A 25,584-nucleotide genomic window follows, 5' to 3' on the forward strand; every position below is an offset into this window, starting at 1 on the left:
AATAAATTCTGGGATGTAACATAAAGTATGGTGACTATGGTTACCAATATCACATTGTACACTTGAAATTTGCTAAGAGTAGGTCTTAAATGTTCTTACTGAACAAAACAACAGTAACTAGGTGAGGTGGTAGCTGTGTTAACTAACGTGATTGCAGTGATCCTTTGTCAACATATATGTATATAAAATCATTACACTGTACACCTTAAATTTATATAGCTTCATTTGTCAACTATACCTCAATGAAGCAGGAAAAAAGATAAGTTACAGACTGGCAGAAAATATTTGCAAATCACATATCTAACAAAGAATTCATATTTAGAATATATACAGAACTCTGAAAACTCAACAGAAAAAGAGAGAGCAAGAGAAAGAAAAAGAAGGAAAGAGAGAGAAGTGAAAGAGAGAAAGAAGAAGGAAGGAAGGAAGGAAGGAAGGAAGGAAGGAAGGAAGGAAGGAAAGAGAAGGAAAAAAGAAAGGAAAGGAAAAAGAAAAGAAAGGAAAGGAAAAGTAAAGAAAAGAAAAACATCCTCAAACTGCAGAAAACCCCTGTGTGCTNAGAAAGAAAGAAAGAAAGAAAGAAAGAAAGAAAGAAAGAAAGAAAGAGAAAGGCAGGAAGGAAGGAAAAAAGAGAAAGGAGAAGGGGTAGGAAAGGAAAAGAAAGGAAGAGAAAACAGAGAGAGAAAGAAGGAAGGAAGAAGGAAGGAAGGAAGGGAGGGATGGAGGGAGGGAGGGAGGGAGGGAAAAGAAAACAAAAGAAAAGAATACTCACTAGAAATGGGCAAAAGATATAAAGACACATTTCACCAAAGAAGATACACAGATGGCAAAAAAGATACTCAACACCATTAGCCATTAGGGAAATAAATATAAGTTAGGACTATAAGATTATCATTATACAACTATCAGAACAGCTAAAATAAAAAAATAATGATAATTCTAAATGCTGGTGAGAGTAGACAGAAATTGGATCACTCATACATTGTCAGTAGAAAGTAAAATGATACAAGCACTCTGAAAAACAGTTTGGTAGTTTCTTTAAAAATAAAACACCCATTCACCACACGACCAAGCAATTGCATTACTGGGCACTTATCCCAGAGAAATGAAAAATAATGTCCATTCAAAAGCATGTGCACAATTGGTCATAGCAGCTTTATTTGTTTTGGGGTTGTTTTGTTTTTTGTTGTTTGTTGTTTGTTTTTGAGACAGGGTCTCATTCTATCGCCCAGGCTGGAGTGCAGTGGCACAATCTTGGCTCACTACAGACTCAACCTCCTGGGCTCAAGTGATCCTCCCACCTCAGCCTCCCAAGTGACTGGGACTACAGGTGTGCACCACCACACCTGGCTAATTCTTATCTTTTTTGTAGAGACGAGGTTTTGCCATATTGCCCAGGCTGGTCTCGAACTCCTGGGCTCAAGGGATCCACCCACCTCTACCTCTCAAAGTGCTGGGACTACAAGCGTAAGCCACCGCACCTGGCCAACAGCTCTATTTCAAAAGCCTGGAATCAGAAACAACCAAGATGCCTCTTAATATGTAAACGGTTAAACAAACTGTGGTGTATCCATACCATGGAATACTGCTCAGCAATAAAAATAATGAACTATTTGCAACAACTTAGATGGAACTAAGGGCACTATGCTAGTGGGGAAAAAAAAAAAAGGAAGAAGAAGATGATCTAAAAAAATAAAAAAGCAGATTCACATACCATATGATTTCATTTATATAGCATTCATGAAATGACAAAATTACAAAGATGGAAAACAGATTGGTAGTTGCCAGGGATAGGGATGGTGTGAAAGGAGGGGGTGTAACTATAAAGAGATAGCCCAAGGAAGATCTCTGTAGTGATGGAGCCCTTCTGTGTCTTGACTGTGGTAGTAGTTACATGAATGTATATATGACAAAATTATATGTATATACACACATCGTACCAATGTCAGTTTCCTGGTTTTGATATTACACTCTAATTATATAAGATATAAGTGGATTGAAGGATACATGAGACCTTTCTGCACTATCTTTCACAACTTCCTACAAATCTATAATCTTTTTAAAATAAAAAGTTTCTCAAAATTAAGAAGGCTCTATTATGCCAGTTTGTAGTGCTGCACAATTACTCCAGAATGATTGCCATATTGTCTCCCCTTCAATGGGTCTTCAATCTGCACTTGGAGCTGGCTTGCTAATTGTCTTGGAAATTGCAGTTCAGTCATGAATGTTTACACTTCGTTATCCTTGTGTTCATCCGTTACAGGAGAGCCTGGCAGTCACATCTCGTGGATTTAACAGAAGTAAATCACCAGCTTCAACTTCATTTAGAAGCATGCCTTCAGAAAGATGGAAAAATCTTTCTACTCTTCTAAAGTTCTAATGTTGGTGGGAAATGGTTACTGCTGTGGTAAGTTTGAGTTATTATGTAAGAACTAGGAAGCCACAGCCCAATATAGGAAGGAAATGTGGTGTGGTACTGAAAACACTTGCTTGAGGGCTGAAGGCCTAAGTTAACTGTTTGTGCCACCTTGGCCAAATCACTTGTCCTCAGTTGCCTCATCTGTTAAATGTGGAGGTTTAAATAGGTAACTTGTGATGTGTCTGCCTGCTAAAATATACTACTATTCTCAAAGCCCTATCAGAGAAAAAAGAGCTCCTTTTCTGAGGAAAACCTTATTACCTTGAAACCTCGAAAGGCAAAGAACCAGTTCTAGAATCTATCCTTCGTTTAGCCATCTCTCCTTGTCACCAATATTTTAAGGTAAATTACGATAACCAGTTTGAACAAGTCTCAAATGAAAGGAAAACTTTTCAGGAAGTATTGTAGAAAGAAAGTAACAAATCTTTCCAAGGCACCATGCCAACTGCATCTTCAGTTTAAATGATCTTTTGCTCAAGACAAAGTTGTTCTTTTGGAGGGAAGAAAAATAAAAATGTATTCTGCTATTTAGACTTATCTTCCCTATTCATTTGATTCATTCATAGTTTCACTCTGCTGACAGCTCAGGGCAACTTGGAAAAGGGCTGTACTGGCACTGGCAACAATTAAAGCAAAGACATTTCCTGTGCCTGAATCCTTTGGGTTCACTCCTGCTGTTGCAGTGAAAGAATTTTTTAAAGAGATTTTTTCAATCAGGGAAGGAAGCAAAACATCTAGGCCTGTGAATGAGCTGAGGACATTTCTCCAAAGGAATCAATGAAAAGACAAGAAAGGGGCATTTGGCCTCAAATGAACATTTTGGAATTAAAAAACAGAATCTTCAGCAACCTACTTTTGAGTTTTTGTTTTATTTTGCATTTATTTCCTCTCTGTTTTGTTTAAGACTATTTGAAGAAAGTCTGGCAACATTTTTCACTAATTTATCTAGTTTTGTATGACCTAAACTAATTTAGAATAAAAGAATATGAGAGCTGGTAGGAAATTTAGAGATTATCTACACTGACTCTTCATTCCAGTGTTCCGTACATTGAAGCCCCAAAACATTAAACGAAGTGTCCAAAAGTCAAAGAGCTAGTAAAAGGCACAGCTAGGCTAGAAGTCCACCTCTTGAGTGCTTTCTCTGCTCTACCATGGAATCACCCTCATCTCTCTCAGGGTTTTCTACAGAGTCTGATCATCAGAACTTCTAACTCCTCTAAAGACACTAACTGCGTTTGGGAACTGAACTTCTGACACCTGAATTACTTAGGAATGTTCTGTTTAGTGACCCCCCACTGCTTGTCAAACTATTTGCTTTATTTCTTCATGTCTAATTCTATCCGAATGGACTCAGTACCTAGTTTATACCATTTTTAATGGGCAACCTCATATGGCACATACAGTTGGCCACTGAACAACACAGGTTTGAACTACATGGGTCCACTTACATGCAAATTTTCTTCTTCCTCTGTCACCCTTGAGACAGCAAAACCAACCTCTCTTCTTCTTCCTACTCCTCCTCAGCCTGCTCAATGTGAAGGTGACAACAATGAAAACCTTTGTGATGATCTACTTTCACTTAATAAGCAGTAAATATATTCTTTCTTCATTATGATTCTCTTAATGACATTTCAATAACATTTTATTTTCTCTAAGTTTATTATATGAACACAGTATATAATACATATAACATATGAAATGTGTTCATTAACTGTTTATGCTATTGGTCAACAGTAGGCTATTACTAGTTAAGTTTTGAGGAGTCAATAGTTACACATAGGTTTGACTGTGTTAGGTCAGTGCCCCTAACGCCCATGTTGTTCAAGTTTCAACTGTATTTACTTTAAGTTTATATGTCAATCATTACGCTAAGCACTTTATATTGATTATCTCATTTAATCATCACAACAGTTCCATAAGTCAGATAGTATTACCACTATTTTTCAGATAAAGAAACTGAGACTTAAAGAAGTTAGTTAACTGGTTCAAGGCCATGCATCTAAACCAGGTCAATCTGATTCCAGCATGCAACGTTTGACACATATGCTTCTCAGAGCTACTTCTCAACTACTTGTCTATGCTTTCAAAACTTTATGCCAATTTTTTGTTTTGTAAAAAAAAAAGAATTCTAGAATCCTCAGTCTAATATTTGGCTTAAGGAGCAAGTGGGCTTTACACAAAACCACCCTACTATCAGTAATACAAACACTATGCATTACCTTGTGAAGAAACATATCAAGAACAATGTCATGAGATTGAGCCTTTCCAAACTTTAACTAGCTTTCGGCCCTGTGGACTGAAACCAACTACGAACCAAACTATAGGAGCTCAATAGAGACATCTAGTCTTTTTATATTTGTCCCACTGAAAGAATTAGGGGGGTCAGGAATAGTCTCCTCATAACTAAGCAAGCAATGTTATGCTTCTTCTGAATTCCTGCCCCAATTATTTTTAAGTTCTGCTTTTAATGATTTAAAAGTACTTGCATGTGAACTGGTTTCATTTTCCCCTGCAATGAAAAAGAGGGGCATGTATATCTTTATCTGATCCACTTATATGTAGAGACAGACTAGAGCAGTGAGCCAGCCATTTGCTAGCTGAATGCCCTTGGGTGCGTTACTCACTTCTCTACATTTCATCTATAAAATGGAGTTAATAATTATATCTACCTCATAGGGTTGTTATGAGGCTTAACTAAGCTATTCGTAGCAAGCATTCAGAACAAAACTCAGTGAGCATTACCTATTCTTATTGTAGTGATGGTAGACGTAGCAGTTATTATTATGAGAACACTCACAAAATTGGAGTCACATCTTTCACATAATTGATCCTGGTATTTAATCACTATCAAAAAGAACCATTCAAAATTAACCATTCTAAACTAAAATTATTACTTTGGCTGCATTTCCCAAAATTAAATTTGTTCAGATCGATTTGTGACATTGCTATATCTAGTACTTAATTCACCTTAGTAGGTTCCTCAGAGACCCCATAAAATAAAATCCACTGAAATATTTTTAAAGTTTTCTTGTAGTTGTGAAAAATCATCAGGAACACCATCTCTGAACATTTTTTATGTCAAAGTCATATCCTTCATGCGTTATGATGTGGAACTGTGCACATAAACCTCGACCACATGCCGAGGCTGGCCCAACTGCCTTTGAGGAAAATTCAAACTTGTCTCTAGGTCCTCCTGCAGTCATCTCAGTGCTAAGGCATGATGGTCTTTCTTCCAAACAAGAGTACAGATCCATTTTTTCAAGAGACTAACAACTTTACCACTTGCTTAACCTGAGGCCCTCTAGTACAATGGTGAAGCACATGCTAATTAGAGCCAGGAAAATCTGTATCTGAATCCTGCCACTGAGCACCTGTAGGTCTTTCAGTCATTCAACCTCCATGAGCCTCACTTTCCTTATCTGCAAAATGGAAATAAGTATCTTCCTTATTGGGCTTCTGGGAAGACTAAAGAAGGTAGTGTCTAAGTGCTTAATATTCAATGACAATAACACATAGCCACAATTACCACTCCGGGGAAACACTCTCAAGCAGCACCGTAACATGAGCTTTTCTACAACTCACCTCCTACTGAAGCCTGGATGAGAGAAACGATGTTTATAGAAGATCAGCCTAGAATCTGGGTCCTGTAAAACATATCCTTGGATAAAGTAGAAACACTAGAAGATGACATACTTGCATTTAGTTAATTTATGTCTCTAACGCATTATAGGCAGCATGAATAGAGCGGTGAGGACATGGGCTGTAGAATCAGACAAGGTCTGGATCTCAACTGCTGGCTTACTCCTTACTAGCTACGTGACATCGAAGAAGTAGTTTAAATTATTTGAGGATGAGTTTCCTTACCATTAAATGGTCATAATGATACCTTTAAAAAATAGTTGTGATCATTAAATGTTCATGAGGATTAAATAAAATAAAATATGCAGAATCCCTAGTAGAGTGCCAGACACATAATAGGCACCCAACAAATGTTAGCCCCTTGCAATGCGTTTTTATGTTATTATGTAGCTATAAATTTTTGTTGGGAGCATTATCTTCAATTATTCTTATTGCCCCTTATCTATAGCCTCAAGCAAAAGAATTGTCTTGAATACAATTCTAGTAAAATCTCTACTTCTCTGTAACATGTTTTTCCTTTTCTAATAAGAAATATGTAGCTGATTGTGTCTCTTTTTATCTTGGCTGCCAAGAAGCTCAAAGACAAATTAAATTCAACTCTAGGAACAATATTAATCCTAGTGGTTCTGGATATTGTGTGTTCTCCCTGGTTTTGGTTTCTATTTCTACCCACATTTTATTATTCCAAGACTCCTCAAATCTTTTGTAGAATGTGAGAAGCTATTAACTAGCCAACAAATTAATTCATTTCCAGGAGAAGATATCACTGTAGGTACTGTAAAAAAGAACACCAGACTTGAGATGTTCAAGGCCTAACTATTTCTCACACTTGTACCCTCTCTGGAGGTAACTCATTTCACCTTTCAGATCTATATTTTCTCATGTAAAGCAGAAATAATAATCTCTAAAGATCCCTCACAATCATTTATGTATACAAGTATGCTTTGTAACCTGTCAAGCACTATGTAAAGGTCAGGTATTATTATTTTTATAATCAGAGAAGTGAACATTTAAAGAAGTGAAGATGTCGACATAGACATAATCTATGGTGCAGCACTGAGGACCCCTGCAGGCAAACGTGAAAGATGTGTAGTGGTGGGCGCCCACAGCAGCCACCATGCCTACTTAGGCTGTCCAGAAAGCTCTAGCAGGGCTGCTGGAAGAGAACAGGCAGGATGGAAATAAATGTAAACGCTTCAAGAGGCAATCCCAATTCAGTAAGTATCTCAAGCTAATTTGTTCTTTTGCTTTTAATCTAACTGATTTGCTTGGAAGACAGTGTAGATGAGACCATGGTTTGTTCCCCAATGAGCCTATGAGCTTCACCCCTCACTCTCACCAGGTCCATGCCAGGAAAGCTTGAGGGTAGCAAGGGGGCTTATAATGTGGGAATCCAGCATCTATCCTTAATCCCCTACTAAGGACAGTGGATACATCACATCAACTGGTACATCCAAAAGTATTCATATACTAATAATGTGAGTCAGAGTGGGTGATGTTTTTAAGTTCAGTTTGGGTTAGAACCAAGTAGCTCTTCATGATAAGGAGTGTGTTTCTACATTTTTAAATAATTTACTGATTTATTCCAGGAGGTCAAACGTTCTCATAGAATCTCCAAGGCTTTTATTCCAAAACCCATCCCCTTCACTAACAACTTAATGTAGCAGCTGCTAACCCATGGAGAAGAGAAAGAAGGAAATTCCTGGTATTTTGGAAAAATAACAAGGTAGAAGCTGGAGTTAAAAGTCACAGGTTTGGCCGGGCACGGTGGCTCATGCCTGTAATCCCAGCACTTTGGGAGGCCGAGGCAGGCGGATCACCTGAGGTCAGGAGTTTGAGACCAGCCTGGCCAAAATGGTGAAACCCCGACTCTACTAAAAATACAAAAGAATTAGCTGGGCGTGGTAGCAGGCGCCCGTAAGCCCAGCTACTCGGGAGGCTGAGGCAAGAGAATCTCTTGAACCCGGGAGGCAGAGGTTGCAGTGAGCCGAGATCCCACCATTGCACTCCAGCCTGAGGCACAAGAGCGAGACTTCGCTAAAAAAAAAAAAAAAAAAGGTTCAGTCCCAGCTTTTCTCCTTGCTAATGTATGAATGTGGGTAAGTTACTTAATGATGATAACTAATATACACTAAGCTGTATTATTTGCCAGTGCCCTTTGAAAGTTTTATACTCATGTACCCTTCACAGCCACCTGGTGAGGTACATTTCTTTATCATGTTATTTCACAGATCACAAGAATGGAGACTTAGAGCAATCAAATGACTTGCCCACCATCAAAAAGCTCGTACGTAAAGTATACTGGGATCTAAACACAAACTATGATTCCAAGCCTATGGTCTTAACCACTGTATAATTGTTTTTTAATAAATTTTGCTTTCTTCATTTGTAAAATATGGGAACAATAACACTGGCATTATATTTCTCACAAGGTTCTTACAAGGATTAAACATAATCATGGAGGTGACAGCCTTTGTTAAGTCTATAGTACATGACAAACGTTATGTGTTCCCACTCAAGTCCATGCACATTTCCTAACACCAACTACTTGCTAGGCAAAGACACGTCATGCAATATGCCAAAAAGAAGTTACTTCCACATGTTCTGAACTCAGAAAAGAAAAACAAAAAAAAAAATTTTTTTAGGACATCTGTGAAAATGAGTGACTGCTGTAATAAGAGCAGCCATGGCCAAGCTGATGAGCAACGGGAAAAGCCCGTATAGAATCTGCCCACGCCCTTCAGAAAGACACAACTGTCACCTAAACTGCTGGAATTTCAAATACGGTAAAAGCTATTATACTGCTATGCTCATCCATTTCCAAGGCAACACACTTTCAAAGGAGTTTTCTCTAGAATTCAGTTGACTTTAGACCAATCAAGTGGAAAACAACTATTCATAGCTGTAATTTTCTAATTTTGAATATACCCAGCTTTGGAGAAATGAATAATGGAATCCTCCAAGATTTGACTGCACCCTAACAAAGGCTCCTCGTTTTTAGCCCAACAACTCCAGTATGTCAGCTTCATCATATAGTTAGTATAAAGAGGGTCAGACCAGAAGTCCAAAGACCTTGTTCTAATTCTGACTCCCGACACAGCATGTGTGACCCCAGGCAAATTGCTTAGCCTGTGAGAACCTCTGATTTGTATTTCTAAAACAGGAATAATGCTTGTTCTGATTGCATCAAGGGCTATGGAACAGTTAGGGTTCTGTGTATGAAAGCCTCTATGTGTTATATAGCACTACACAAAAATAAAACATTTTGCAACATATAGTCAACTCGGCTTAGTCAATTCCCTGAATGCCCTCTGAACTGTGCACAAAGACCCAGAGAAAACTTTCAACACCATCCAAAATAACTTTGATGGAAAACTGCAACTTGCAGCAAAGGAGAAAAAAGCAAAGTGTGAAAACATAAAAAGTGCTCTGAGAAACATATTTTATTACAGTCATTGAGGCCCTCCTGAGACCTTTTCTGATTTCTTTTTAAAGAAAATACATTTCCTGATCACAGACTTCAAAAGTACAATGAACAAAAATACTCTGGTGTATTTAGCACATAAAAGTTTCAAAATTCCTCTGGCTAAACAAAATCTCCCTTTGCAACAGAAATGTCTCCTCTTGTCCTATGACAAAATAAGCTAACAAACCAAAACCAAAGTATAAATCGCCATAAATGCTTCCATGCTCTGGTGACATATGTAAAGTCATTTTGGGCGGAAGTCATTGAGGGAGCAGAAACAGGGCTGAGGTTTTGTGTCCTCCCGACCCCGTCATCTGATCTCTTCCTTACATCATGTGAGTCACAGATAGAAAAGGCCTGGGTATGATTTACAGCCAATGCTACTGAAATATTCACCCAGAAGGAACTGCCCCTCCAACCTTCTATACTTCTAAAACTGGAGAATTGGTATCTTTAAGGGATTATCCCCTGGCTGCCAATGGGATAGTACATGAAAATAGACAAAATCACAGAGCCGTATGAGAAGGTAAGAATGCACCTCTCATGTCAATACCAAAAGCTTTTGCTGAGATTCCTTAGTGGCAAAAAAAAAAAAACAAAAAACAAAAAAAAACTACTTTATTTGGCACACTGATATCATAGGAATAAATATTTGCAGAAAAGAAGGTTATAAGATGTACGCAGAAGTTGGGAGTGGTTCTGCAGATAAACAATGTTGAGAAAAAAATACAAAATCACAACCATAAAGCTCCATTTAAACTTAGGTTAAAAATCAGTGCTTTAATTTACTATATGCCTTATATATAGATATGCTTTTATCACTGCATTTAATATGCATAATTATTCACCTGAAATTGGTATGTTTCATTTTCTTTTTTTTTTTTTTTTTTTTTGAGGCGGACTCTCACTGTGTCATGCAGGCTGGAATGCAGTGGCATGATCTCAGCTCACTGTAACCTCTGCCTCATGGGTTCAAACAATTCTCGTACCTCAGTCTCCTGAGTAGCTAGGACTACAGGCGCACACTGCCACACCCAGCTAATTTTCATATTTTTAGTAGAGATGGGGTTTCACCAAATTGGCCAGGCTGGTCTCGAACTTTGACCTCGGGTGATCCGCCCGCCTTGGCCATTTTCTCAAATATTAGTCAAAGATAATGAAATTATTTTTTAGATGGAACTCTCCTCAATGAGGCCTCGCATACTTGGTCAGCATTGATGGTCTGCCTTAGATCACCACATTCGTACTCCTCATGCTTTCTCCTGGCCCAAAGACTTGTTTTGTGCCCTTCTTGTGACCTGCAGTATTTTTTTCATTTACAGCCTTCACCAAAAATTTTTTCTCATCCTTCAGATCTCAACTCAAGCATAACTTTCTCAGAGAAGCCTTTCCTAACCTCCCTAACTTGATCAGAACCCACCTATTATCAAATCTCACAGCACCATGGGCCACACTCCAACAGTACATACTAAAGGTGAAACTTAGCATTTATTTATATGGGAATTCGATTAGTTAGTGTCTCTCCAAACTGACTACAAGCTCCCCAAGGGTAGAAAGTATCTTTAATTTTGTTCACTATCATCACCCCAACATCTATCTAGCACAGTACTTGGTACATGGTGTAGACCTTCAATAAATATTTTTGATGAAGAATTGGATGGATGAATGAGACATCTCATCCTTCCTGATACTGATGTAGTTAGTAATTATCACATTCTCTTCAATTTATCTGATTTGTGTTATTTCCCCTACCAAAATGTCAGTTTTTATGAAATTTTCATTTCTAAAGCCCCAGTGCCCAGGACTACGCCTAAAAAGTACTCCATAAATACTTCTTAGATCAGATTAAAGTGAGCTGAATTGAAATGAACTGACTTGCACTGCACTGAATTGAAGTCTCAGGGATCTCGCTGCATGTCTTTCCTCATCCTGTTACAGTGGCTAGCCGGGTGCCTGTCCCAGCACCATGAAGGATGATGACAAGCTTACCAGCTTACAGTTCATACGAACAGATCATATCTCAGTGAGATCACACATTCACTTGGCTTTCTGGCCAGAAAAAAAAGAGTCAAAAAGCAGTTACATTAGCTTATTTCCTCTCAGGGGAACCATGGAGAAAAGAGTAACAGTCACTATTTACCAAACAAAATGCTGACAAAATATTTTTCCATTTAGGAAGATGACAAATTAGTGAAAGTGACAAAAATAAATAAAAATCTACCACACACTCAAAAAGTTGCACAATTGCCTAAAAGCCAAACTGTAATTTTCAATGTGCTGGCATTTGGCACAGAGTTCAAGATTTCAAGGAAGCAAGCCGCTCTTTTATGAACACTAACAGAAATGTCACAAGCAGCTTTTGATTAAACTATGATTGTCACAGTATATAGGAATGAACTAACATGGCATTTTTTAAATAAACTACTAACCATATCCAGTGGTTTCACAATTAAAAAATGGTTCACTGCTTACAAAAATTCCCCTAGACCCAGCTGTCTTCCAAAACAGTCCCACTGCCTGACTCTGAATTTCCTCTGTCATCAGGCAGATTAACCAAGAGGCCAGCCTTGGATTTGGTGTGGACACTCAGGGTAGCATCTTTGTAAAAGCTGGACCTTAGTCTAGCTTTATCTTGTGGCTGAACAAAGACTCGAGGTAACCTCCTATAAAAAGTGTAAACTGAATTGCAAAGTTATATTAAATAATCTGCTAGAAGACTAGGGTATGTTTTAAAAGAATTTTTAGAAAGCTAAAGATATTTATCATATGGTATGCTGGTAGTGTTTTAAAATCAGGTATTAGGAAAAGGACTAGCATAACTAAAAGACGAGGCCGAAGTTTCTTACAGGAGGAACATCTTGTAGAGATGAGTCTAAAACCAACACAAAGAGGTAATGATAATATAAGAATAAAGGGGAGATAGTTAGATAATCACTGTGATCATTTGAAAATCATGGTGAAAAAACTATCCCTGGGAATCTAAAGATAAGGCAGGTAGAGGCCACTTGAAACCGGTTTGAGGACAGGATGTAGAGAGCTGGTCCTATTAAGTTATAGAGAGCTCTATTTTGAGGGAGTAAGATGTTAGTCCTTGCCATTCACCCAGTGATTTTTCTGTTTTTATTTAATCTCATTGTCTTTTTTGATGGAGTTCCTCTACTTCCTCTGCTTTTTCTCAGAATAAGTCATGTCCTCTCTCTCCTTTTACTTTCAGTGTTATCCCTGCACTTCCCCTCTATTCCCTATGACTCGCCAAAATACAGAAATCAGAGACATGTTTAAAACTCAATTGTTATTTAAAAATAAATATATTCTCCAGGTTGTTTTTCTTCTTATACATTGCCCTGATTTCTTTTTCATCTGCACTTGTATGAGTCTTTTACTAAATTAAAGGTTCCCTACTCCCACTCAGTCACTAAAGACAGCACCTTCGCTCCATCTGCCAAAAGAGGAAAGCACCTCGGCCACTTCTTCCTATATGCAAAAATGTACAAAGAACACCCTGAAATTTATCCTATTGTATTCACTGCTTAGATGTTTTACTAATGTCAGAAAGAATCATAAAATAATAGGATAAAAGAGGCTTAAGGAAAATGTAGCATAGACAGATTTCCAAAGTCAGTTTCATGAAGAGCAAAAAATCTATAAACCTTCCAAGTTTGGCTGGAGCATGCAAACAACAGCACAGAAAACTTTCCTAAAGGCACACACATCCATACTTTTCAAAAACTTTGGTTAGCATTTGATCTAACTGAAGTGGCCACTGGAATGCCAGCCACCTATCTTCAGTCTTTCTTAACCGGAGTATCTTCTGCTCAAAATCTATATTTAGGAATTAGAGGAGCAAGGGAGAGTATTAGCTGTGTCTGTGTGTGGACATCAGTAAAAAATAATCTAAAATCTTTCTGAAGCATTTTTGCCCATTTGCTTGGTTGTTTTGTTTGTGGCATTCAGCAGTGTCACAAGAAGTAACAAAGTACAATTAGACAAATAACTGACTTAGGATTTTATAGTTGCTCATGCGTGTGTTCTGGATACTGAGTGAATCCGCAGTAAATTTCTAGTTATAGCAATTGCTATTTCCATACCTTGGTAACAGAAATTGCCCTATTTTCTGAGGAAAACAACTTCAGCTTTGAACGAACACAGCTAGCTAGACAGCCTACATGTTTATTGTACATTTGCATCCAGAAGTCATATTTTCCATTACACTTAAATTATTCCTACCCAAAATCTCATAAATGAAGTAGAATCAGTTAAATATAATCGCTCTATCTCATGGTCTTCGTGGCAAAATTTTGGTAACTGACAAAAGATAATTTTGCTACCAATTGTTGAATCACAATACCATCACCATCAGGAGTAGTTTCTAAGTAAGGATATCAGGTGCAACATGTTTTTTTAAATAATAGAATTCTGCTAATTGGCAAGTAGCAAAAGAATAAAACATTCCAGTGATGCTCTTGTTTCAGAATCAGTAAATAATAATCCTGACACGGGTGCCAAAGTCATCTTATTTCATCTCTGAAAGCAACATGGACCTTCATCTGCACATCTATTCCAGATACACATATAGTACCAACTCTTAAAGTTCTCTATTTTAAAAAAAAACTCCACAAACAGCCTCGGTGACACATTCAGTAATTAACAAATATCACTGTCATAAGTAACCTCTTTTATGCTCTATCCTCATTCAACACAGAGGAATATGAACCCTAAATAAATAATCGTAAGCAAAGGCAGGCTTATTCCAATTCAGAAAGCTATAGAGTTCTTTAGAGAAATGTCGTCTTATAATATTTTGCATTCTAACACTTAACTGCATGTTTTCATGCATTTTAATATTTTAACATATTTCCCATGAGAAAAAAAGTACACACAGGTAGCACTTTTATCTCTGTTTTAAAAACATGGACAATTTCTATTTTAATTCTGTACAAATTAGTTATTGCAAATTGTAGAACTGCAGCATTAAAAAAATGACTTTTCCTGGTATTCTCTCTTCTTATTTCACCATGATTCAACTCACTCTATTGGACAGTTCTTTGGTTATTTATATTTTAATCACATTTCAGTAAGGATTTAGGCTGGAGGGACAGCATTTTCTTAACCAAGATAGTTGTAAATTTTCTTGGATAGACCAGATTATTTTAACCCAATGGGTAATTTCTGGGCATTTTATTTACCTATCCATTCAACAAATATGCTATTGCAGAACATGATTCAAAAGAAGTATGTGATACTGCCTCTGCCTTTGAGTCTCTAATGATGATACTGAAGAGATGACATACACCTGAATGACAGAGGTAAGTCACCACTTGAAGCATTACAGATCTAAGTATCAGATTGTGTAATATAGATAATACTTGCTGCAAGAGTTCAAAACCTGGGGAAGTCCTTATGAATTCATAAAAATGAACTTAAAGTGGCCTTGCTGAGACAGAATATACCTATATTTTTCATTAAACTGCGTAAAATATTGAAAGTAGCAGAGGAAACTTTGTTACATTGTCGCTTTACTCATTACTTTAAGTGATGATGAGCAATAGAAGGATTTTTTGTTTGTTTGTTATTTAATTAAGGAGAGACTATAGAACTAATATTTTAGATGTCTGGCAGCCTTGTCTGAAATAGCTCCCTTCTATTTCAAGGATGAACTTAAGGCTGAAATTCCAAATAAGAAGTATTGCCTCAGGAATTCAAAGGAAGTGGCAGACACAAGAGAAACTCTGAAGGAAAAACCAACAGGGCTCAGTGCGTGGCTGGCTATGGAAGAAAAAGAACAGAGAAGGATAAAGGATAACTGGGATCTTGATTCTACATTAACCACTAAAATGGAGACTCCTTGCTCACAACACCTCTATAAAAGTGGTGAAAAGTCAAGTAAGACTCCTATCCATGGGAAAGTTATTAGAAGAGCCTAACATTCCTGCCTCCAGATTGTGGTCATGGAAGAATTCCGGAGAATTTATTTATAGAGTAGGCCCATGGTCCCTCACCCCAACTACTTCTGCATTTATGAGTTCACACTCATAAAGCACTGAATTTAAACCCCTGGTATTAAGAACCCTTGTCCTTTAAGAATTATTTCCTTCTATATGAAAAATTTCCTAAATAGAATACTGTTTCAAGAAGACTCTTGCCAATATCTTTCATTTTTTCAGTGCATTCAAATCACACACACACACTCACACAAACTCACAAATACACATTCAGGCTTCCTGCCTTGTAAATGGATGAACCCCAAACCACAGGATGTGACCTGCCTTCCTCTTAGGTGGTAACTCCTGTGGCAGTCAGTCATTTATACCCCAATTACTTCACTAAAGTAAATTTTACACCTTAAATTCCACACACTATTCTGGTTTTCCCCCATTTTCCACCCTAAGTCACAATCTCTTTTTAGCCCTGAGTACCCCAGCACCTGGAGTACACTAGAACCCTTTGAGGCCTCCTGCACTCATAAGTCACTATAAATAGCAACAACATCAACTCTCCCATGACACGTGTAAACACACTATTCATAACATCTCATGGCATGATAACATGGAATAACTATTAGAATAGAATAGCCAGTGGCAACAAGAAATGAATAGTGTAAAATCTGCCATTTGAAGGGCACTTCAAGGTGACTTCAAGAAAGCTGCATTTCAGAAACTCAAGGCTCTCTAAGAGACTTACGCAGTTAACTGGCTAAAGAAGCAGAAGCACCATGACACAGTCCTCTTGTATTCATCAGCATCACAGAGGAATAAACAACAATTATTTGTACCACACAAAACACATTGTTGAGCCAACCCATTGCCACGAAAAACACAAGTATGCCAAATATTTTTCCTTTCTGCACAACACTGCCTCTAAATTGCTGACTTGTCCCACCCAACAGCCCTTCTTAACCAGATTAATTTCACAAAGAAACACAAAGAAGGAGCCAGAAAGAGATCCTTCTTATAAAAGAGAGAACAGCCCATTTGATTCCAGGCGTCCAGAACGGGGTATTACAACTGCCGACTAAATTCAAGGACACCCTTGGTACACCAAGCCACTTGCTGGTGGCAGTCTTCCACACCAAAGAGCAGCACAGGAGACAGCACCTCTGCCCCTTGAAGTCCTTGTTCCCTTGGTCCTGTCACCTGCCAGCCAACATCCAGATTGACACTCGCTGGCAAGATAAGAGACTGAATTTAGGTTGCTTCTCCCAAATACGCCATTGGGAACCAAGAGCCAAGCCGACAGCTAAAGCAAAAGAATAGCTAGTGAGAATTTGCGGCAGAAAAGACCAGATGAGCTTAAAGATTAGTGGTTATTGTTTACAAGGAATTAAGCTCTACAGAGTTTTAGCCTGAAGTTTTTGGCATTACCTGTGTATGATGGATAGGAAAAGATGAGCTTGAAGAAGGCAATCATAGTAACTGAAAATAATAACTGCTAACCATTATTGCTGACTGTATGCAGCGCTCACTTCATGTTCAGAATACTATGATTAAAATCGATCATCCCCTTTTTACATATGAGGAAACTAGAGCACAAAGAAGTTAAGTAAATAACCAAGGTTACACTGCTGGTATGAACTGGGATTCAAACTCAAATAATCTGGCTCAAATGTGCACTCTTAACTGCTCTGATATGCTCCCTTTCCAGTAAAATCACAACACAAGTGTCCCTTCTGAAAAGACAAACTATATGTTTTAAACTATTTTTTAATATAAAAAAATTTTGTACTCAGACCTAAAGACAAAGTACTTCCTCCTACTTATATAAGGTGAAAAATAGAGAAGAGGATGAAAGAGATGGTATAGTTTTATTGTGTTTGTGTTTTGTTTTGTTTTTTAAACTGGGACAGGTCTACCTCATTTTCACACATTTCCAAAGCCTTTTCTCCTATATATAGATCAATTTTTGAGAATGTCAATGGCATGTAGAAAATCTTACTTTATGGTATCTAAAATTAAGGATCTTTCCTGAAAACATTTTAAAAATCAAGAAAAAGTACAAATGTACCCAGAAGTATGAGGTCAGGTTGGGAGGGGCGTGCACTGGGAAAAGGGGAAGTCAAATGACACAACACCAAATATTCTTGGCTCTTATGAAAAGCTACTCTGTTCATTTACCCGGAAGCACCAAACAAAAGCAGCTGCCCATTTCTCTGTTTCGGTTTCCTGAATATAACTGGATCACCAACCAGCATCCATTGTCCCAGGCTCACAGAACAATGTTCACTAGCATAAATCCGTCAGTTCTGGTACACATCCAAAAAGCTAAAAAAGAATACCACAAGACTGAATGACTGTCTGTATGGACATACCTAGCACTATGATTCCACAACGGGCAAGACCTGTGTGTGAGAGGCAGTTAGCACCTCCAAGCATGAATGCATGTTCACGCTTGTCAAGAAACATCTCACACATCAGATCAAAATGCTGAACAGTATGTTCTGTTTGTAGCTTTGTTTCCTACCATCTTACACATCTTCAGGATCTCTACAGTCACAAAGTAGCCTGTGATGCCCCCATAAGTATCCCTGGACACTAACAAAATGTGAGGCACAGAGGCCAAAACCATCTAGGCTGGGAAGGTGTGCTGTGTGTCCAAACCTATCTCAGCCAGGACCACCTTCCCACCCACTTTTTGGGCAACCCTCAGAGGATGGCAGCTGCTAACTTAGAAAAAAAAAAATGCACAGTGGAGGAGGCAAAAGGATTATTTTTAAGAAAGAGCACAATCTAACTTTTCTCTCAACCACCCACTCCACACCACCTCCTCATTCCCTTGTCTCTCCTGCTTGTTCTTCCATTTCGCTTTCCTTCCCCAGCTTCTCTCTCCCCGTGGCTCAGTGCACCACGCTCTCACACACGTTTCCTTCTCTGTGTCCCCAGCTGGGACACCAGCTCTGACGCCACACTGGGAATAGCAGCTGTGAAAGGACTTGGAGCTGCTGCTGAGCTCAGAGGGGGATATGAAGCTAGCTCGCTTCCTCCTCAGAGCTCCAAATGTGTAAAAATCAAACACTCATTTATTTTTTAGAAACCCGGTCTTGACACCAAAGCTATGAAGAAAATAGAAAGCGTTAGGTTACAAACTAAATGAACCTGTTAATTATGCCATCTTCTTAATGTGCCCAATACTGGAAGGTATTTCGTTTACTTCTTAAAAATGCCCTTTCATGTGTTTGTAGAGACAGGGTCTCACTACATTGCCACGGAAAAAGCACAGCAGCTATTCACAGGGCTAATCATGGAGCATTACAGTTTCGAACTCCTGGGCTCTGATGATCCTCCCACCTCAGCCTCTGGAGTAGCTGCGACTATAGGCATGTGCCACGGTGCCAGCTCATGCCACCTTAATATGGCTTCTGAAGGGGGGCTGCCTGAGTTCTCTGTGGAATAGTGAGCATTTTTAAGTGTATATGAAAAATTCATGTGTCTTGCAGTTCAGTTTCATCCATCACCTGTGGTTAACAAGCAGCTCCATACACTCAGGAATTACCTACCCAGACCAAAATCCCACTTTGGCAATAGACAAAATAATGAGGCACTTTCCAAAGTGGGATAATTAAAAGCGAAGACAAGATTTTATGTGTCAAGGGAGAAAGGCAAGGCAGGGAAATATAAACACGATGTGCCAGGCTTAAAAACAAGAAAATCAGCTGGATCTCTGTCTAGGATGTAAGAAATATTTAGACCAATAAAAGTAATGCTTACATCTTTCTCTGTAGTAATTCATTCACTCAGTTATTCCTCAATAAACATATATCAAGCACATACTATGTGCCAGGCATTGTGCGGCGCCAAAGATAACAAAGTGAACTAGACAACCTGATCTTTGTTTTCATGGAGATTACAATCTAGCATCAGCTCAAGACAAACCTGTAGGCTCTCAAAAATCATGTGTTAAAACATATATTCGGAAGGAAACATAAGGCATTGAGAAAGAATAATGAAGGGGAATCTGCACTAGAGAGAGTAGTAAGGAAAGGACTCTCCGAAGAGGTACAATGTAAAAGCCAGAACATAAAGGAACAGAAAAGCTAACAAGGACAAGAATGGGCTGACCATTTTAGGAAGACAAGTTTGCATAAGCAAAGGCCCTGAGGCAGAAAAGGTTTTACCACCAAGGAACTACAACATCAATGGATCTGGAGTAAAGTGAGCAAGGAGAGAATGGCACATCACAGGACTAGAAAGACACTGGGCTATGATGCCCAATTGAGGTTTCATTCTTAGGACAATGGGAAGTTTTCAGCAGAGGAAGGATATGGTCCAATTTATACTTTATGATGATCAATTGTGCCTCTCCATGAAGAAATACTTGAAAAGCAGAGACTGTTGCAGTGTCTATGCAAGACGTGATGATTCCCTGGACAAAAATGTAACAGCAAAACTGAAAAGGAACAGACAAATTCAGATCTATTTTAAATGCTGAACCAACAGAAATCATTGAAGGATTGCATATGGGGGTAAAAGCATGGAAAGAATCAAAGATGACTCCCATCAAGTTACTATTTATATGTGTGTTATTTAGTTTTTGTTTTTCTCAGAAGTATAAGCATCACATCATGCACTGCCAGACACATGTGGGAATCTTGTCTATGGGACATGATATGTCTATGGACATAAGCAACTCAAACACCACAGGTCACAGAACAACATAAATTGTTATGTGGCTGTTCTTGAGAGACAATAATAGTATACTAGGCAAGTATTTCATTAAGTCAGTTTTCCCACAAGAATTTTGTCATTATGTTGGTGCCAGAGCCCCATGGCTTCCCCCAAAATCGTGGGGTTAAATGTCTTTCTATGTCTAGGTGCAAAAACTCTGACTTTTAAACAGAACTGTACCAAATAATTAACTACCAATCCATCAAAGCAGCTGAGGATATACAGCAATTTCTAAGAGGACCTTCGTGTTAAATTGGATAACTCATATCAAATATGCCAATGGCATATTAGTGTGTAACTTATTGATCAGCAGGAACAAAACTATAAAATACATATTTGTAAATAATTTTTTACGATCACTGAACAATTTAGTCCTTGACAACTGTCTCTCCATAGGCTCCCTTCAGAAAGCCAGTATACAACATAATGCAGTATTCCCCCAGGAAGACACCTCTGAGGGGAAAAAGAATGGATTGCCTTGTTTATTTTACATGCTGTATTCAAACTGGGCCCCAAATGCCACAGAATGCAACAGTATTCTGTGGTTGATACACATGGGGTCTCAGCATCTTCCTGATCTGTTCATTCCTTATGACCTATCTGAGTGCTGCTGGCACTGTTTCCCTTGCCCTTCTCAAAAGCTGATAAATAATTTTAATCTCAAAATTCCTGGGCCCTTTTGTCTAGGTAAGCACCTCTTTACTTTTTAACATTTATAGTGATGATGCACTCTTGTTCTTAAACTGAAGAATGAAAGACAAGTTATAAAAGACACAGAGAGAGGGAGAGAAAGAGAGAGAGAGAGAACGAGAAAGAGAGAGCAGACAATCACATGCACAATGGACAGAACACCTGACACTGGCTCAGGCCTTGACAGAGAGATACAGAGTAAATCGAGATAAACGGTAGTCATTTATTTGGAAGAGAATGTTATCTTTTGTTCCTCCAGACTATTAACTGTGCCATGTTTATGTGCATTTGAAGGACTTTTCTCAAAACAGACTCCACTACGTTAATCGATATATAAAGGATCCCTTTCAGACAGACTTTCCCCCAGGACTTCAGTGAAAAGTACATAACTTGAGTCTCCTGCCTTCTGGTCCTTCAAAGTCTTAAATTTATTTCAATGCTTTTAATTTCGATTTTGTGATCCATCTCAAGCTCTCCTCCGAGCTTTTGTCTTTAATTCGATGGTCCACCTGTATTGCTCCTCTCAGCACCGCACTTGTCTAGCTTCCTAAGCCACCTGCTTAGTTCCAACGGTGAGACTATAAAAAATTCACATCACTATGCCTCACACCCAATTTAATTTAACTCTGTAAATTCACTTTTCAACACCCTTGAGCTGTTCATTCTAATTTGGCCTGTCATCACCTGCAATGACTGAACCCGATCTTTATCTGTGCCATCCATAATGCATTTTATTGCAGGGTCCATATTTCTGCAACTGTAGCAAAGACATGAAGAATGTACAGAGCTCTGCCAACATGAAAAGCTGTCACTGTGTAACTCCTGTTGGGGAATCTCCCAAAATTGGCATGTGTTTCTACTGCACATATTCATTCTCAGTTCAGCCACAATATTTGGCCCATGTAGCCAAATATTCTCCACATTAAAGAAACAAAAAGCAACATATACACCTAAACACACAGCCTATCCTATCACTCGAATCCAAGGGTGTTCTTTGACCTCCTGCTGTTCTGCTCTTAGCAACACTTTTATCCAATGTATGACATTTAATACATCCAACATCTTAATAACTGTGTCACTCTACAGACCTCTCTTACAGGATGATTTTCCACAATTCCTATTTAAATCACTGACCTGGCTCACAACCTGGTTAAATGTCACCTGTAATGCTGACATTTGGAAAGATATGTAAATATATAGACATACACTCTCATCTTCACCTACTGTCTCAATAGAACCTATTTCTAAGCACAAATAATGCAAAAGATTCTTTCAGTCTTCCAGTTACTGTTTATTGATATAGTTAAATAAATACCATCTGTAACACAACCCTATTAATATTACACATAAAAATGTAGAATACACAGCTATGCCTAAACTTTGTCAGGCCTTTTCTGATCAACTCAGAATCTTACCAGATGACCTTCTAGATCAACCTGCCGGTACAAGTAAAGCATCTCCACAGACATTATCCTTTAGAACAGACCATCTCAGTATTACAGTGGCCCTCCCCATTAGCCACAGGATTCAAAAAGGTGTCCTTCTCAAAGATGTGGGAGTGAGGCAGAGAGAGGCACCAATGCTCAGAGTACTCACTGAGAGGTTTTAGGATGCTGCTGCTGGATTCATCAGCATTTTCAATATCTGATTTGTCAGAGTAGTTCTCAGAGATTCTCTCCTTTTCCTTCTTTTCTTTGTGGCCTGCCTTTCTCTTGTGACGTCTCCTTCTCCTGTAACTCTTCGGCACATGGACTCCGATGTAAATGGTATGGTGGCCTAAAGGAAGGTACACGAATGACCAGTCAGTTCAAACCACATTCTGTACTGCAGATAAATTGCATAAGATGCACAGATCAGAAGAAAATATCTATAAATTCAACATTACCATCCTATATTTAACAAACTCTAGAAAAATAAAATTTCCTCCCAATTTTCAATTAGCTTCAGTATAATTCAAGTTAGTGGTTGACACCAGGACTCTGTGAGAGTCTACTCTAATTCTGTCCAGATAGACTACTTTTGTTTAGGAAAATCAAGGAATATCAAACTGGAAATCAGGAATCCTTCATGTTGGTCATACCTCTGCCATCAATTAGCTGTCTGACCTTAAGCATGTATCTCTTAATCACTCTGGGCCTCAACTTCATCATTTCTAGAAGGAGAGACTTAAACTGGGTAGTCCCCAGAGGCCCCTCCAGTTTCAACCTTACATGAGTCTATGATTGTACTGGGTAGGGTTAGTGCCTGCTGGAAAAGGAGCTGCTGGCGCTGCAAAAACAAAGATTTAACTCAAAGTTCAAAAAGTCATTTTGCAGGGGGTAAGGCTTTACATTAAAACTCTTTTTTTTTTTTTTTTTTTTACCTAATCAGCAAAATAGAGACTTAGAACTGGGACAAACTGAGAAAAATAAGACATACTTGGAGAAAAGATTTTAGAAATACTCAAACGTTCACACTAGGAAACAGCTAAAATGAATGTCAGCTACAGTGCCATTCTCATTTTTCTTTTTTCGTTTCCAAAAGTTTCTAAAAACTGGTTGTTGCAATGATAAAAATAAACCGAGCCCAGCAAAAATTGCCTTGAAGAGAAGGGCATGAGGAAAAAAGATTGTGAAATGCTTTCAGCTCTCTAGATGGAAGGAGCTGCAAAACTGACAAGTGGTATTATTTTTACAAAATCTAATAAGACAAAAAAGAAAGAAACTCAAAGTTCCACATCATTTTTTTAAATTGGAAAACTTCTACTTTCACTTTAAATACAGTGTAACTTCTGTATTTTAGGAACTACCATTTCAGAAATAATGTGAACATTTTTTTTCTGAACTGCAAATTAGATTAGATTTTCTCATCTATGGGTTTTATTTCCCATTTCTGGAAGTATTCCTTGATGACAACTTTGCAGTGCCACAGCCAGTATCACGTATCTACATCCAAATACATGTACATACAGTATGTATGATACAAACTGTCACGAACTACTTTCCACAGTAACCTACGGGGTATATCTAAAAACACCATAATTGGCAGAGGTGTTTCCTTAAATTGGCAGGCTTAAAAGAATTATATGCTCCTTCAGGAAAGATATTCCGGCTAAGCAACGTAGAACCTAAGTGAATGGGTTAGTATTCAAAAGAAGACATCAGATGCTTGAATGAAGTTGGAGGCATCTTTACATAAAGCAGGACCTCCTTCCCAACACACACGCAGCAACTCAGCTACTACAAAACACAGTGAAATTCTCCCCACAGAATGTGTGCCAGTGAGAAATGTATCATGTCTAACCATTTGCAAGTAAATGGTTCTCATGGGAAAACTATATTATACTAGGAAGTAGGAAATGTCTCAGAAACAATGTGAATTAAGAAACAGTGTCAATTGTTTCCTGTGCTCCAGTTACTGAGGGAGTCCTGAAGTTTTATCTCAACTCTCAACAATGTAAGTGAGCAAAGCCAACCAATTGCTTCAATAAATCAAACGCAAAATGCTTGGTTGTTTTCAAGAAAACACACACAAATTAAGAGGTTGGAAAATTTTTATTAACCTGTCACATTAAATATTTTCTATTCACCTTATTAAATAGGGCAAATAAGCAAAAAATGGTAATGAAGCTACATTGCCATAATGATGTTATATAGAAAGATTTTTTAAATTATATTTAGCCAAATCTGCATAGTACATTTGATCTAATCATTTAATTGACAGTCTATATGGTGGATAAGATGCTAAGGTAAGATTTCTGACTAGGAAGTGTCATCGTTGTCAATCTAATGAAAGAGTTAGGCCAGTTCAGAAAGTAAGCCACCAAACCCTGGAGAGAAACGCACTTGACTTTTTGGAGCCTACTTTGAGTTGCAGTAAGTGGTGCCATTTTGTTCGCATCATCATGATAGGCATCCTCTCAGCAACAGATTCTGTCTATCCCCATTTCCTCCAACGCCTCCTTCTTGGTTTTCCCTGTGTACTTCCACACAGGTGTGGGAACTTTCAGAATTGACACTGCGCTATGGAGTGCTATGGTGCCCAGATGCCAAGCAGAAATGTGGTTCCTCTCAAGACATGCCAAATTTTAGGCATTTAAAAATCAGCTTTATTGGGGTGTAATTTATAAACAATAAAATCCACTCATTTTAACGATACAGTCAGTGATTTTAGTATATTTATAGAGTTGTGCAACAATCGTCATAATCCAATTTTGGAACATTTCCACCAGTCCAAAAAGATCCCTCACACCCATTTGCAGTCATTCTCTGTTCCCACTCCCGTCTAATGCAACCACTCTTGACCATTTTTTACCACTCCTAGTGATGGCCTCTGCGAAGTTACCATTCTCTGGTACGCACATGGCAAGGAACTTTTTTTAGACATCCTAGCACAATAAAATACAATATTTCCTGGATGAGGAAGATATTGCCTTCCAACAACTGGCAGAGGAAATCATGCCACTGAGCTAAGCAATTCAAAACTTAAAGTATCCTCAAAGCATCCTCCTCCTCCTCTCACATATGATTGGCAACTAAATTTTCCTTTTCTGTCTTGTGTTCAGATAGAGGAGAAGGAACATGGTTTCATGGGTAAGCAAACCTTGATGGGCTCAGCAACAGCGCTTGCTGCTTCATCAGTTACTTCTCAACCTCTCTCACTTCAGCTTCCTTGCCTATGAGAAGAGAGCAAGATAGCCTTGCTTTGGTGGATAGCGTAATATAGACATGCTG

General features: G+C 38.3%; 1 protein-coding gene across 5 annotated transcripts in view; it reads right to left on the reverse strand.

Annotated features, from left to right (window-relative positions):
- Positions 1-25,584, reverse strand: part of SLC4A4 (solute carrier family 4 member 4) — a 385,984-nt gene that overhangs the window by 291,593 nt on the left and 68,807 nt on the right. For all 5 annotated transcript variants that reach the window (XM_025386057.1, XM_025386053.1, XM_025386055.1 and 2 more), the window contains one exon: positions 22,469-22,648. In XM_025386057.1, the coding sequence (XP_025241842.1) occupies positions 22,469-22,648 (180 nt within the window). The remainder of the gene's footprint in view (positions 1-22,468; positions 22,649-25,584) is intronic.

The sequence above is a fragment of the Theropithecus gelada genome, chromosome 5, assembly GCF_003255815.1.
Source record: "Theropithecus gelada isolate Dixy chromosome 5, Tgel_1.0, whole genome shotgun sequence".
NCBI lineage: Eukaryota > Metazoa > Chordata > Mammalia > Primates > Cercopithecidae > Theropithecus > Theropithecus gelada.